Source organism: Dendrobates tinctorius, unplaced genomic scaffold, assembly GCF_039654945.1.
Source record: "Dendrobates tinctorius isolate UK_male_01 unplaced genomic scaffold, ASM3965494v1 ptg000158l, whole genome shotgun sequence".
NCBI classification, from domain to species: domain Eukaryota; kingdom Metazoa; phylum Chordata; class Amphibia; order Anura; family Dendrobatidae; genus Dendrobates; species Dendrobates tinctorius.
This window is the reverse complement of record NW_027361825.1, coordinates 25,023,182-25,039,228: the sequence shown is the minus strand read 5'-3', so window position 1 is coordinate 25,039,228 and position 16,047 is coordinate 25,023,182. Positions and strand designations below refer to the sequence as shown.

At 44.7% G+C, this 16,047-nt stretch overlaps 1 protein-coding gene across 1 annotated transcript in view; it reads left to right on the top strand.

Moving 5' to 3' along the window:
- The window catches only part of BCKDHA (branched chain keto acid dehydrogenase E1 subunit alpha), a 37,502-nt gene that overhangs the window by 14,611 nt on the left and 6,844 nt on the right, over positions 1–16,047 (top strand). Inside the window, exons 4-8 of the mRNA XM_073549138.1 lie at positions 1,883–1,991; positions 2,063–2,224; positions 5,175–5,381; positions 6,637–6,778; positions 6,865–7,036. Of these exons, the coding sequence (XP_073405239.1) occupies positions 1,883–1,991; positions 2,063–2,224; positions 5,175–5,381; positions 6,637–6,778; positions 6,865–7,036 (792 nt within the window). The remainder of the gene's footprint in view (positions 1–1,882; positions 1,992–2,062; positions 2,225–5,174; positions 5,382–6,636; positions 6,779–6,864; positions 7,037–16,047) is intronic.

Here is a 16,047-nt window from a genome sequence, read left to right as displayed (position 1 = left end):
CCTTTTTGGATATCATTAAAGGGTTATTCCCACAATTGAAAGTTATCCCCTATCTGTGAGAAAGGTTGACCACTTACTGATCGCTGGGGGTCTTAGCGCTTGGACCTCCAACTCTACTCCCGAGAGCGTGACAGTGCATTGGTATGTACGTTCAACCTCCGCTCTGTTCTTGGTCTACGGCAGGGTTCCCCAACTCCAGTCCTCAAGGCCCACCAACAGATCATGTTTTCAGGATTTCCTTAGTGTTGCTGAGGTGATAATTGCATCACCTGTGCAATACAAAGGGAATCCTGAAAACATGATCTGTTGGTGGGCCTTGAGGACTGGAGTTGGGGAACCCTGGTCTACGGGACTGTGGCAGAAGAGGCATACATCTACTATTTCCAATGGATGGAGTTTGGGTTCAGCATGTCCGCTTTATTCAGGCATTGCTGAGTTCTCAGGACCACTGGGGGTTCAGCAGACTACTAAGTTATCACCACCTCCCCCAATAAAAAAAGAAAAGACGCATTTCTGAAGGTCGCTCTTTTGCTTAAACTTACCCCATGCCCCATGTCTCTGCAACCCCCAACCCCCTTACTATACGCTGACTACACCTTCTAATGCACTAGTTTAACCAGCTCAAAACGGGGCCATTCCTGATCAGGCACTCTTTGTGTTTTTTTTTTTTTTTGGGGTTTTTTTGGGGTTTTTTTCATACATGCGGTATAAAGAGACTCAAAAAATATTTTTATTTGGATACTCCGATTTTTTTTTTTTTTTTTTTTTTTTTTTTTTTTTCCTGATTCATGGGGCTTAATTTTTAAGTCCGTCATTTTTTTTTTTTCTCTTTTGCTGATATCAGTAGTGAAATAAATGGCTGCTGTTCCCTTGACAGTGGTGTGTGTGTGGGCTTTTTTTTTACCCATTGTTCCTCCGATAAGGTCATGAGAAGGGGGGGCATTTAAATATTAAAATATTTTTATTTTCCTAGTAACTGGGGTTTGTATATTGTCCTCAGTTAGAGGGGACATGCTGCCTCCTGGCTGCGTAGTAGAGCAGTCTGTCTCTTATGAGTCAGCAGCTTCTGCTCCTTCCCTGTACGCAGCGGTGACATGGCCACTGGAAATGGAGTATGATGCGTCGTCAGCGTTTCCTATTACTTAATTTATTGAGCTTCTTTAGCGCGGTGTATTCAGCAATGGACAAGGCACAGATGGTAATAAACCATGTCTGCCTTCTTTATGGTGAGTCCATAAAGTCCATATGGTGAGCTTTGTCTGACAGTCAGATCCCCAAAAATCTGCACATCTGCGTTTCTATTCAGTGACATTTTAGAGCAACACTGCAGAATAGGAGCTGGACCGCCCAGACATTTAGGGTGTGTGCACACGCTCCGGATTCTGCTGCGGTCAATTCTTTCTGCAGATTCCGCTGCGGTTTGCCATCTCCTCCATTGTGGAGATGAAAAACCGCAGGCCAATCCGCAGGTAAAACCACAGGTCTTTTGACCTGCAGATTTTACAAAATCCGCGCGGCCAAATCCGCAGCGTGTGCACGTACCCCAACAGTCTAAGGTGGGTCTGGAAACGGCTTGGCCACTATAAAGGTCCATTTACACTGCACAGTGGACTTGTGGTAATGCCACAAGCTGGCACAGTTTTGTTCTGAGCCATTATTATCCGTGTATATACGGACTTGACCTCCACAGTAGATACTACAAATGGCTCCAGGGGCTGTTTTTTCCTTCTGGAGGAGAGCTAAATTGCATAATGCTTCTGTATGGAGCACGGTCTACGGGTTAGGGACGGACTATACGGAAATTACACCGTTTGCCCCCTTTTGTGGGTGTAGTTGGCCCCACAACCTACGCTGACCACCTAACTGATCTTTTCTCTCCTAGGGGAGAATATCTTTCTATATGACGAACTACGGAGAGGAGGGGACCCACGTAGGCAGCGTAGCCGCCCTACAAGACACAGATCTGGTTTTCGGGCAGTATCGGGAGGCAGGTGAGACACAGACAATAGAATATATGCGATGTTTACACCCTGTATGTGAGCCGCTGCTGTGCTTTCTTCAGGAGTCCTGATGTACAGGGGATATCCTCTTGAACTGTTCATGGCTCAGTGCTATGGTAATACCTCTGATCCTGGCAAAGGAAGACAGATGCCGGTCCACTATGGCTGCAAAGATCGGAACTTTGTGACTATTTCATCACCATTAGCAACACAGATACCACAAGGTGAATATTCAGAATGATATCCCTCCAATTTTCCTTTCATCACATTTTTTTTAGTTGTATTTCTGCCATCGCCTGAGTTGCATTCGTCCTCTTGCTGCCATTTCTTCAGTGACCACCACACGGGCCATTGATAGTTGGTGCGAATTGATCATTAACACCCAGTCCATCAGCCAGGTGAGTAATCTGTGGCCATTGGGTGATCCGCCTCTTTTTTGGTAAGCTGACCTGGCGTGATGTCATTATTGCGGCATGACGTACGTGATGTTGCGCCAGGTCGGATATTTAGAAGGTTCCAGATGGAAAGAGAGAGAGGATCGAACAGCCATGGAATGCAGACCGGGTAATGAAAATCGACTTGCACCAACTCTAGTTATTACAGCTCGGTTCTGTACTTCACCGGCTGGAGTAACTCTTAAAATGCAGATCCCACTGACCCTTATTGCCTCAGGAAGAGCATCAAAGAGGAGCACCTTTTCATTCTGGAACTGTAGGGACTCCACAAGCTGCCATAAGAGGTCCTTGTACGTGATTATGCATGAGTCCGTCAAGTTCCTGTGCTCTAAATGCTAGAATCTCTGGCATATGGTCAGTTTGATCTTTGAAAGCTTCATGCAGCCAGGTATTTTTTTTTTTTTTTTCTGCAGTGGCCTCTCCAGGGGACATACAGTCATGGCCAAAAGTTTTGAGAATGACACAAATATTATATTTTCACATGATCTGCTGCCGTCTGGTTTTTATGTGTGTTTGTCAGATGTTTTTATCACATACAGAAATATAATTGCAATCATATTATGAGTAGCAAAAGGTTATATTGACAGTTAGAATGAGTTAGTGCAGCAAGTCAATATTTGCAGTGTTGACCCTTCTTCTTCAGGACCTCCGCAATTCTCCCTGGCATGCTCTCAATCAACTTCTGGATCAAATCCTGACTGATAGCAGTCCATTCTTGCAAAATCAATGCTTTTATTTTGTCTGAATTTGAAGGTTTTTGTTTGTCCACCTGTCTCTTGATTGACCACAAGTTCTCAATGGGATTAAGATCTGGGGAGTTTCCAGGCCATGGTCCCAAAATCTCTATGTTTTGTTCCCTGAGCCATTTAGTTATCACCTTTGCTTTATGGCAAGGTGCTCCATCATGTTGAAAAAGGCATTGTTGATTGCCAAACTGCTCTTGGACGGTTGGGAGAAGTTGCTCTTGGAGGACATTCTGGTACCATTCTTTATTCATGGCTGTGTTTTTAGGCAAGACTGAGAGAGAGCCCATTCCCTTGGCTGAGACGCTACCCCACACATGAATGGTTTCAGGATGCTTGACAGTTGGCATGAGACAAGACTGGTGGTAGCGCTCACCTGGTCTTCTCCGAATAAGCCGTTTTCCAGATGTCCCAAACAATCGAAAAGAGGATTCATCAGAGAAAATGACTTTACCCCAGTCCTCAGCAGTCCACTCCCTGTACCTCTTGCAGAATATCAGTCTGTCCATGATGTTTTTCCTGGAGAGAAGTGGCTTCTTTGCTGCCCTCCTTGAGACCAGGCCTTGCTCCAAGAGTCTCCGCCTCACAGTGCGTGCAGATGCACTCACACCTGCCTGCTGCCTTTCCTGAGCAAGCTCTGCACTGCTGGTAGCCCGATCCCGCAGCTGAAACACTTTTAAGAGAAGGTCCTGGCGCTTGCTGGTCTTTCTTGGGCGCCCTGGAGCCTTTTTGGCAACAAGGGAACCTCTCTCCTTGAAGTTCTTGATGATGCGATAGATTGTTGACTGAGGTGCAATCTTTCTAGCTGCGATACTCTTCCCTGTTAGGCCATTTTTGTGCAGTACAATGATGACTGCACGTGTTTCTTTAGAGATAACCATGGTTAACAGAAGAGAAACAATGATGCCAAGCACCAGTGTTTTGGGGAATAAAGTTCATTTTCTAGGCAAATATTGACTTTGCAAGTAATTGCTGTTAAGCTGATCACTCTTTATAACATTCTTGAGTATATGCAAATTGCCATTAGAAAAAATGATGCAGTAGACTTTGTAAAAATTAATATTTGTGTCATTCTCAAAACTTTTGGCCATGACTGTATATTACATAAGTTCAAATAAAAGGCTGCAAAAAAAATCTTCCAGAACACTTCAAAGCCTCTTTAGGAAACATAAAACTCCCAAGACAAGGAGCGATTTCCACTGTAAAGCCATGTGCACACTTCGTCTTTTTCAGGGGGGATTCGCCTAGACCACCATCCGATTTAAAATGAACATAAATCAAAGTAATGTAAAAATGACACTGTGCACTGGTTCAGTCTTATGTCACTTCTTTTACCCACTTCAGAGTTTGGAAACCATGAAGTGGTTAAAAGTGACTCCTTTGTGCAGCTTCCACTGGGAAGTTGCTTGTGCACTATACTTGAAAGTACAGAGTAAAGACAATAGCGGAGACACTGCAAGACGCTCAGTCTTGGCGGCATCTGAGGCCGGGTGCACACGATTCGGAAGTAGCAGCAGTTTGGACGCAGAGTGTGTTAGCTGTGTCCAAAGCGCTGCCGTCTATTGAACGCAGGTGAATCCACATGTGATCCCTGAACTGTGCGGATTCACTGTGCTCAGTACATTCTATGAGTAAAATTTCTCTTGCGGAAGCTCGCGTCTCCACAAGAGAAATTGACATGCTGCGGTCTGGAAAGACACACCCCATTTCAGTTTCCATGGGTGGGCAACTGGCATCTGTGGACACACAGTGGGTGTGGGATTTCTTGAAATCCCATCCATTATGCTGTAACGCTTGATGCTGTACAACCCGCAGCGATTACTGGTCGTGTGTGCACGTGGCTTTAAAAGACCCTGTATGCACATAACCTAAGGGGTCTGGTTGTAGGGGTCCTTTTTATTCCTGGATTGGTTCCACCATATTCAGCTGAACATCATTGTTTCTTCTATAATAACCACTTTTTTCTTTCTTTTAAGCTGTGGGTGCTGCCTACGCTTTGAAACGGGAAAATGCCAACCGCGTTGTCATCTGCTATTTTGGCGAAGGAGCCGCAAGTGAAGGGGACGCCCATGCCGCTTTTAACTTTTCCGCCACATTAGAGTGTCCCGTGCTATTTTTCTGCAGGAACAACGGCTACGCCATATCCACGCCGACCTCTGAGCAGTACCGCGGGGATGGCATTGGTGAGTGTGGATCTTTTGCACAGTTGTATTAAAATGCAAAACAGGTCAGGGAGCACCCAGTGCTTTTCCAAGTAAGTATAATTTATTGCCTTTTATCATATTCTACATTTTTTTTTATGGCGCGTCTTTGATAGTTTCGCTTTGGCTTCAAGCTGAAGTGCAAATTTCAAAGTACCGGATAAAGACTGGGCCACAACAAAGCCTGTACAACAGCACACAGTCCATAGGGCTCCGTATGATGGAGCTGAAAAGTCACAGCAATCTCCAAACCAGGACTCTAAAATGTCGTCGTTTGTCTATGAGACTACCTTAGATACAAAGCGCTTCTTACCTCCCAACAGTCCCGTAGAGAATGATTGAAGCGGTGGCAAGTGTGGCTGCTCCATTTTGACATTTTAGTGCCCTATCCAGTGGATAAGCTACATGTTGGTGAGGGAAAAAAAATCTTTAAAGTGAGTGTGTCAGCCTAAACTGAGTGTATGCACTGAGCTTAGTAGGGAAAATAGCACCTGTAAAAATGACACCTTTAGTAGACTAATCGCTGCTGCCGTTTTTTTTAGAAACTGATGTTCATGCTTATCTGATAATTATGGTGCTCAGTGCACCCTGGGTGTGGCCAAGAGGCCCAGTGCACTGCCCCACACACTAGTTCTGCATATTTCCACCTCTTTCACTGGTGATTGACAGGGCTGGATTACTTGAGCTGTCTTTGCAGACGGTGCTTGCTCCCAAAGTAAACTTGTTCTGTCAGTCACCAGTGGGGGACATGCCAAATCAGTGGGTGGAGCCTCTTGACCACACCCAGGGTGCAACAATCACCCTAATTAGCTTTTTTGATCATCCATTTCTGCCGAACGGAAGCCAGTAATTATAACACGCAACGTGGGATTTGTATAGGGGCTTACGATGGACTGATACACTCTGTTTAAGGCTTCATTCAGACAGCTGTAATGCGGTCACATTTTTACTTCCATAATGTGACCTTTAATTCCAGCCCATTTGTAGATCTAACGGCACCAGAGGGGTCTATAGTGCTGTAAGTTGAGGTCGTTGGATCCCAAGGTCGGTTTGGCATATGGACACTTAAATGTGGCGAAACTATGGCTGTCTGAACGAGGACCATGCCGGGGTAGCTTCTTTTGCACCTTCATATCTTGGGCTTCTCTCGATAGTGTTATTGTTCGTCCCTTTAATATGACAGGTAATGAATAAGACCCCCATTAGTCTGCACAGTTATGCTATTATCTGTTCTCAGTTGCCCGAGGTCCTGGTTATGGGATCATGTCGATCCGAGTGGACGGTAACGATGTCTTTGCTGTGTACAATGCCACCAAAGAGGCCAGACGAAGAGCGGTGACGTATAACCAGCCGTTCCTCATAGAAGCCATGACCTACAGGTACTCTAGAGGCACATGGGATGTATGGGGGGGGGCTCATCCCTGCAGTACCTGGTACTGACTAATTCTCAATATGATTCTTAAAGGATCGGACACCACAGCACCAGCGATGACAGCTCGGCCTACCGCTCTGTAGATGAGGTCAATTATTGGGACAAGGAGGACCACCCCATTTCTCGCCTTCATTTCTACATGATGCACAAGGGCTGGTGGGATAGTGATAAGGAGAAAGAATGGAGGAAGAAATCACGGAAAATGGTGAGTCTGGTTCTGAGCCGCTTCTTTACTGCACAGGGCTCTTTCTCTCTGCCGTTTACCAACACGGTGAGATGGTGATGACCAAGTCCACGGGAATAATGCCCCGTTGCTGTGATGGAGCTCATCTTTATGTACAATAATCCCATTTTAAAGGGGGGGTGATGGCATATATGGCTAGGGTAAGCTAACACTTTGGGACCATCCAGAGAGGGAAAAGACCACAATGTTGTTGTAGCCGCTTCCCTGTCACTTTCTTCTTGCATAGTGACTATCCGACAGTGCAGAAAACCGCATCGCACAGGCATTGAGGTGCACAGCTGTGCTGCATGGCCCTACCCTCTGCATGGTGGAAGAGAAGGTGACGTAGTGATGAGCTGCACTTCAACCCCTTTATTTTCAGAATCATTGTAGGTCCTAGAGGTCAGACTTCCACTTATCCTAGAAAAATACCATCATGTTTCGAGATTGGAACTCAACAGTCAAAGGGATACTCTCCAAAAATCAAAGTTACCCCGTATCTACAAGATAAGGAATAGATGGCTGGGGGTCAGGCTGCTTGGATCCTAAAACCTGGGCTCGTCCTGGATGGAGCAGGTGCTCACATGTGCAACCTCCGCTCCATTCACTGTTTATACTGACAGATAGCTGAGCACTATGCTAGACAATTCCATAGACTATAAAAGGAGCCGTGGCCGCATGTGCCTCTATTCCATCTAGGACATAACTGTAGAGATGGAGACCCTCCACAATCAGAAAGATATCTTTTATCATGTGGAAAGGGGATAACTTGATTTTTTTTTTTTTTTTTTTTTTGTGAATAGCCCATTAAGTTGGCACACATTCTTATAACAAACTGGCATAATTGCACCTACCAAATCACCCTCCCCCAACCACCACACCCCACCCAATGGTGTCCATTCGCTATTATATGTTGTGCAAGAGTAAGGCGGTGGCAAAATTACGATTCCAAAAAAGGGAAACTTTGTGTTTGGAAAGCAGAAAGGGGTTTTCTTATTTTTGAAGCTTTCAGTGGAACGGTCGCAACACTCGATCCAAACTGAACACGAGGTTGGTCAGATCCAGTGATTCTGGCTGCTTCAAAGCTGTGCTATCAGGCTTTAACCCCTTCCTGACATCCGACGTACTATCCCGTCCACGGTACCCGGGCCCGTATGACCGTGGACGGGATAGTACGTCTACCGCGATCAGCGGCGCCCACGTGGTGAGCGCCGCTGATCGCGGCCGGGTGTCAGCTGATTATCACAGCTGACACCCGGCACTATGTGTCAGGGGCGGTCACGGACCGCCCCCGACACGTTAACCCCTTGCACACCGCGATCAAACATGATCGCCGTGTACCAGGAGTTAAAGGGAAGCATCGGCAGGGAGGGGGCTCCCTCCGTGCTTCCCTGAGCCCCCCACGGCAGCGCAATGTGCAGCGCTGCTGCGGGGGGCTCCTATCCTCCAGGCCCCCGAATCCAAGATGGCGACGGGGGCCTTCGGGGACCTGAGGAAGCTGGCTTCCTCAGTGCCTGCAAAGCGCAGGAAAGAGGAAGTCTTCTTCAATGCCTGTGACAGATTGCTGATCTGTCACAGTGATCTGTGATGTGACAGATCAGCGATCTGTCACAGGACAGTGATGTCCCACCTGGGACTATGTAATAAAGTAAAAAAAAAATTTAAAAAAAATTTAAAAATAAATTTAAAAAAATTGCCAAATAAATTAGAAAAAAAAAAAAATATTCCCTCAATAAATCCATTTTTTGGAAATAATAAAAAAAAAAACAATAAAAGTACACATATTAGGTATCGCCGCGTCCGTAATGACCCACCCTATAAAACTGTCCCATTAGTTAACCCTTTTAGCGAACCCCTTAAAAAATAAAAATAAAAAACGAAGCAAAAAATAATGATTTATTATCATACCGCCAAACAAAAAGTGTAATAACGCGCGATCAAAAAGACGCATATAAATATCCATGGTACCGCTGAAAACGTCATCTTGTCCCGCAAAAAACGAGCCGCCACACAGCATCATCAGCGAAAAAATAAAAAAGTTATAGCTCACAGAATAAAGCGATGCAAAAATAATTATTTTTTATATAAAATCGTTTTCATTGCATAAAACCGACAAAAACATAAAAAAACGACCTAAATGAGGTATCGCTGTAACCGTACTGACCCGAAGAATAAAACCGCTTTATCAATTTTACCGCACGCGGAACGGTGTAAACGCACCCCCCCAAAAGAAATTCATGAAACGCTGGTTTTTGTTCATTCTGCGTCCCAAAAGTAGGAATAAAAAGCGATCAATAAATGTCACGTGCCCGAAAATGGTACCAATAAAAACGTCAACTTGTCCCGCAAAAAATAAGACCTCACATGACTCAGTGGGTCAAAATACGGAAAAATTATAGCTCTCAAAATGTGGTGATGCAAAAACTATTTTACAATAAAAAGCGTCTTTTAGCGTGTGACAGCCGCCAAACATAAAAACCGCCATAAATAGTAAGTCAAACCCCCCGTTATCACCCCCTTAGTTAGGGAAAAATAATAAAACTAAAAAAAAAGTATTTATCTCCATTTTCCCGTTAGGGTAAGGCTGTGTGCACACGCTGCGGATTCATCCGCGCGGATTTTGTAAAATCCGCAGGTCAAAAGACCTGCGGTTTTACCTGCGGATTGCTCTGCGGTTTTGTCCTGCGGTTTTTCATCTCCTCAATAGAGGAGATGGCAAACCGCAGGAGAATCCGCAGAAAGAATTGACATGTCAATTCTTCCTGCGGATTGAAAACCGCAGATAATCCGCGCGGAAAATTCCGCACCGTCTGCACTGCGGTTTTTGATTCCCATAGGGAATCATGGTACTGTACACCGCAGCAGAAACTGCTGCGGGTCCGCAGCAGCCAAAACCGCTGCGGAACCGCAGCAAAATCCGCAGCGTGTGCACACAGCCTTAGGGTTAGGGCTAGGGTTAGGGCTCGGGTTAGGGCTCAGATTAGGGTTAGGGGTGTGTTGGGGTTAGGGTTGGAGTTATAATTGGGGGTTTCCACTGTTTGGGCACATCAGGGGCTCTCCAAATGCAACATGGCGTCTGATCTCAATTCCAGCCAATTCTGAGTTGAAAAAGTCAAATGGTGCTCCTTCCCTTCCAAGCTCTGCCATGCGCCCAAACAGTGTTTTACCCCCACATGTAGGGTATCAGCCTACTCAGGACAAATTGCAAAACAATTTTTGGGGTCCAATTTCTCCTGTTACCCTTAGGAAAATAAAAAATTGGGGGCAAAAATATCATTTTTGTGGAAAAAAAAATCATTTTTTTATTTTCACGTCCGAGTGTTATAAACTTCTGTGAAACACTTGGGGGTTCAAACTGCTCACCACACATCTAGATAAGTTCCGTGGGGGGTCTAGTGTCCAAAATGGGGTCACTTGTGGGGAGTTTCAATAGTTTAGGTACATCAGGGGCTCTCCAAACGCACATGACACCCGCAGACCATTCCATCAAAGTCTGCATTCCAAAACGTCACTGCTTCCCTTCCGAGCCCCGACGTGTGTCCATACAGTAGTTTTCTCCCACATATGGGGTGTCAGCGTACTCAGGCCAAATTGGACAACAACTTTTGGGGGTCCAATTTCTCCTGTTACCCTTGGGAAAATGAAAAAATTGGGGACTAATTGATCATGTTTCTGGAAAAAATACGATTTTTTTATTTTCATGCCCTGGCATTATAAACTTCAGTGAAGCCCTTGGGGGTTCAAAGTGCTCACCTCACATCTAGATAAGTTCCTTAGTGGGTCTAGTTTTCAAAATGGGGTCATTTGTGGGGGGTTTCCACTGTTTAGGTACATTAGGGGCTCTCCAAAGGCAACATGACACCCGCAGACCATTCCATCAAAGTCTGCATTCCAAAACGTCACTACTTCCCTTCCGAGCCCCGACGTGTGCCCATACAGTAGTTTTCTCCCACATATGGGGTATCAGCATACTCAGGACAAATTGAACAACAACTTTTGGGGTCCAATTTCTCCTGGTACCCTTGGGAAAATAAAAAAATGGTGACTAAAAGATCATGTTTGTGGAAAAAATACGAATTTTTTATTTTCACGCCCGGGCGTTATAAACTTCTGTGAAGCACTGGGGGGTTCAAAAGTTCTCACCACACATCTAGATAAGTTCCTTAGGGGGTCTAGTTTCCAAAATGGTGTCATTTGTGGGGGATTTCCACTGTTTTGGTACATCAGGGGTTTTCCAAACGCGACATGGTGTCCGATCTCAATTCCAGCCAAAAACGTCAAATGGCGCTGCTTCCCTTCCGAGCTCTGCCATGCGCCCAAATAGTGGTTTACCCCCACATGTGGGGTATCAGCGTACTCAGGACAAATTGCACAATAACTTTTACGGTCCTGTTACCCTTGGAAAAATAAGAATTGAGGGTGAAAAGATCATTTTTGTGGAAAAAATATGATTTTTTAATTGTATGGCTTTATGTTATAAACTTCTGTGAAGCCCATGGGGGTTCAAAGTTCTCACCACACATCTAGATAAGTTCTTTGGGGGGTCTAGTTTCCAAAATGGGGTCACTTGTACCTAAACAGTGGAAACCCCCTACATCAGGGACTCTCCAAACGTGACATGGCGTCCGATCTGAATTCCAGCCAATTTTGCATTGAAAAAGTCAAACGGCGCTCCTTCCATTCTGAGCTCTGCCATGCGCCGAAACAGTCGTTCCCCCCCAACAAATCAGGTATCAGCGTACTCAGGACAAATTGCACAATAACTTTTGCAGTCCAATTTCTCCTGTTACCCTTGGTAAAATAAAAAAAATTGAACCTGAAGTATTTTTTTTGTGAAAAAAAGTTAGATGTTCATTTCTTTTTAAATATTCAAAAAAATTCCTGTGACGCACCTAATGGGTTAATAAACTTCTTGAATGTGGTTTTGAGCACCTTAAGGGGTTCAGTTTTTAGAATGGTGTCACTTTTGGGTATTTTCTATCATATAGACCCCTCAAAGTGGCTTCAAATGTGATGTGGTCCTAAAAATAAAATGGTGTTGTAAAAATGAGAAATCGCTGGTCAACTTTTAACCCTTAACTTCCTAACAAAAAAAAATTTTTGTTCCAAAATTGTGCTGATGTAAAGTAAACATGTGGGAAATGTTACTTATCAAGTTTTTTGTGTGCCGTATCTGTGATTTAAGGGCATAAAAATTCAAAGTTGGAAAATTGCGAAATTTTCAAAATTTTTGCCAAATTTCCATTTTTTTCCACAAATAAACGCAAGTTATTTGAATGAAATTTTACCACTAACATGAAGTACAATATGTCACGAGAAAACAATGTCAGAATCACCGGGATCAATGGAAGCGTTCCAGAGTTATGACCTCATAAAGGTGCAGTGGTCAGAATTGTAAAAATTGGCCCGGTCATGAACGTGCAAACCACCCTTGGGGGTGAAGGGGTTAAAGGACAGCGCCTGCTAGCTCGCACACTCCTTTTGTACATAACGAGCCTCTCTGAGATGGCAGAATTTTTGGTAAGAAATAAATTGCAAAGTTGTTTTTGTTTATTTTTGTTTTTTTTTATAAATATTTTTAGAAGCCATTTGTAATTTTACCCTTTCAAGAACTTGAGCCAACCCCTTAATGACCATGCCATTTTGTAGGTTACTGTCCAGGCCTAAAATTTGAAATCGGACCACTGTCACTTTATGTGCTTATAACTCTGGAACGCTACAACGGATCCTGCTGATTCTGACTTTTTTCGTGACATATTGTACTTCATGTTAGTGGTAGAATTTCTTCGATATGACTTGCGTTTATTTATGAAAAAAATGGAAATATGGTGCAAATTTTTAAAATTTTGCAATTTTCAAACTTTTAATTTTTATGCTCTTAAATCAGAGAGAGATGTCACAAAAAATAGTTAATAAATAACATTTCCCACATGTCTAATTTACATCAGCACAATTTTTGAACCAAAATTTTTTTTTTTGTTGTTAGGAAGTTTTAAGGGTTAAGATTTGACCAGCGATTTCTTATTTTACAACAAAATTTACACAACCATTTTTTTTTTTTTTTTTTTTTTAGGGGCCACCTCACATTTGAAGTCACTTTGAGGGGTCTATATGACAGAAAATACCCAAAGGTGACACCATTCTAAAAACTGCACCCCTCAATGTGTTCAAAACCACATTCAAGAAGTTTATTAACCCTTAAGGTACTTCACAAGAATTGAAGCAATGTGGAAGGAAAAATATCTAACTTTTTTTTCCCCAAAATTTTTCTTTGGACGCAATTTTTTTTTTTTATTTTGTCAAGGGTTTCAGGAGAAAATGAATCACAATATTTGTTGTGCAAATTCTCCTGAGTACACCGATACCCCCATGTGTGGAGGAAGACCAATCTTTAGGCGCACGGCAGTGCTCAGAAGGGAAGGAGCACCATTTGAGATTTTGAATGTCAAATTGGCTGGAATCGAGAGCGGACGCCATGTCGCGTTTGGAGAGGCCCTGATGTACCTAAATAGTGGAAACCCCCCATAAATGACCCCAATTTGGAAATTAGACCCCCCCCCCTCCAAGGATCTTATCTAAATGTGTGGTGAGCACTTTGAACCCCCAAGGGCTTCACAGAAGGTTATAACGTAGAACCGTAAAGTTAAAAAATCATATTTCTTCCACAAAAATGATCTTTTCATCCCCAATTTTTATTTTCCCAAGGGTAACAGGATCCTAAAGTTGTTGTGCAATTTGTCCTGAGTGCGCTGATACCCCATAGGTGGGGTGGAACCACTGTTTAGGCGCATGACAGAGCTCAGAAGGGAAGGAGCGCCGTTTTGGAATGCAGATTTTGATGGAATGGTCTGCGGGTGATGTCGCGTTTGGAGACCCCCTGATGTGCCTAAACAGTGGAACCCCCCCCCCCCCCCCACAAGTGACCCCATTTTGGAAACTAGACCCCCCCCCCCCCCCCCAAGGAGCTTATCTAGATACTAGATTATGGCCCGATGCTATCGCATCGGGAGGATGCGATAGCATCACACCTCTTGCCATGTTAACCCTCAACACACACACTCCTCTCACCTTTCACCATCTCCACTCACTCCTTCACTCCACATACGACCCCTTCTCTCACTCCGTCTCTCATACTCACGCCGTCATCGCCGCTGATCCACGATCCCCGACATCTTCTTGCGCCGGCGCCATCCTGGATCCAGACGTTGTCCACGCCGGCGACATGTTCTTGCGGCGACGCCATCTTGAGTATCGTGAAATCCTGCGATAGTCAAGATGGCGTCGCCGCAAGAACATGTGGACGACGTCGGGATCCAAAATGGCGTCTGCGAGTTTTCGCCGACGCCATTTTGGATCCCGACGTCGTCCTCGCCGGCGACATATTCTTGCGGCTACGCCATCTTGAGTATCGCGGGATTTCGCCGATCCAAAATAGCGTCGCCGCAGGAACATGTCGCTGGCGTGGATACCGTCGGGATCCAAAATGGCGTCGGCGAGATTTCGCCGACGCCATTTTGGATCCCGACGTCCTCCACGCCGGCGACATGTTCTTGCGGCGACGCCATCTTGACTATCGCGGGATTTCGCCGATCCAAAATGGCGTCGCCGGCGTGGAGGACGTCTGGATCCAGGATGGCGCCGGCGGAAGAAGATGTCGGGGATCGTGGATCAGCGGCGATGACGGCGTGAGTATGAGAGACGGAGTGAGAGAAAGGGTCGTATGTGGAGTGAAAGAGTGAGTGGAGATGGTGAAAGGTGAGAGGAGTGTGTGTGTTGAGGGTTAACATGGAAAGAGGTGTGTGGTGACGTCACCGGTTACAACTGGACGGAAGTTGTTACAACCGGAAGCTGCTTAGGGCATTTATATATATATAGATGTGGTTAGCACTTTGAACCCCCAAGTGCTTCACGGAAGTTTATAACGTAGAGCCGTGAAAATTAAAAAATCATATTTTTTTCCACAAAAATGATCTTTTTGCCCCTAAATTTTTATTTTCACAAGGGTAACAGGAGAAATTGGACACAAAAAGTTGTTGTGCAATTTGTCCTGAGTAGGCTGATACCCCATATGTGGGGGTAAACCACTGTGATCGCCTTACTGCGATCCTTGAGAGGCAGAATTCACAAATCCACAAAAGGTGAAGAATTAGTTTTATTTTTTACGCCGTTCCTCGTGCGGTATTAGTGACTAGGCGACTTTATTTCTCGGATCGGTGCGCTCACAGCGATATCTGATTTATATCCTTTTTTCATGTTTAGCTTCTGTCACACACTAAAAGACGCTTTTTTTTTTTTTTTTTTTGGAATTTTTTTGGAAGAAATTTTTGCATCGCCGCATTTTGAGAGCTATCATTTTTCCATATTCCGACAGACATGTCTGGGCTTGTTTTTTGCGGGACGAGCTGACTTTTTTATTGGTACCTTTTTCGGGCACGTAATGTTTTTTTATCGCCTTCTATTCCGATTTTTGTGGAGGCAGAATGAACAAAAACTAGCGATTCAGGAATTGTTTTTTGTTTTTTTTTTCCTCCGTTCCGCATGTGGTAAAATTAGTATGGCAGCTTTACTCTTCGGGTCACTACAATTACAGCGATACCTCATCTATATATTTTTTTGTTTTTTACACAATAAAAACTTTTATAGAAAAAATAATTTATTCGGTCGTCCATGACAGCACCACCTGAGAGAGGGGATCCGCCCTTTAGGAACAGGAAACCTACAGATACAAAAAGGGCGGCACCTCTCCCACGCATCAGTTGGTTTCCTGTTCCTAGAGGACAGGACTCCCTACAGATCGTCCGTCATGGAGTCGACGAGGGATTCCCAGGCCGGCTGACCGACTCAGGTAGCGGGGGGATCTCCTACCTCGGTCCAGTTCGGGGTCCCTGGAAGCACCACGGTGGGGCCGGGTAGGTCGCCACGGCTGTGGTTGGAGCAGGTGGAGTATAGGGTCCGGTGGACAGCCGTCTCCAAAGTGCGGGCACCAGGTACGT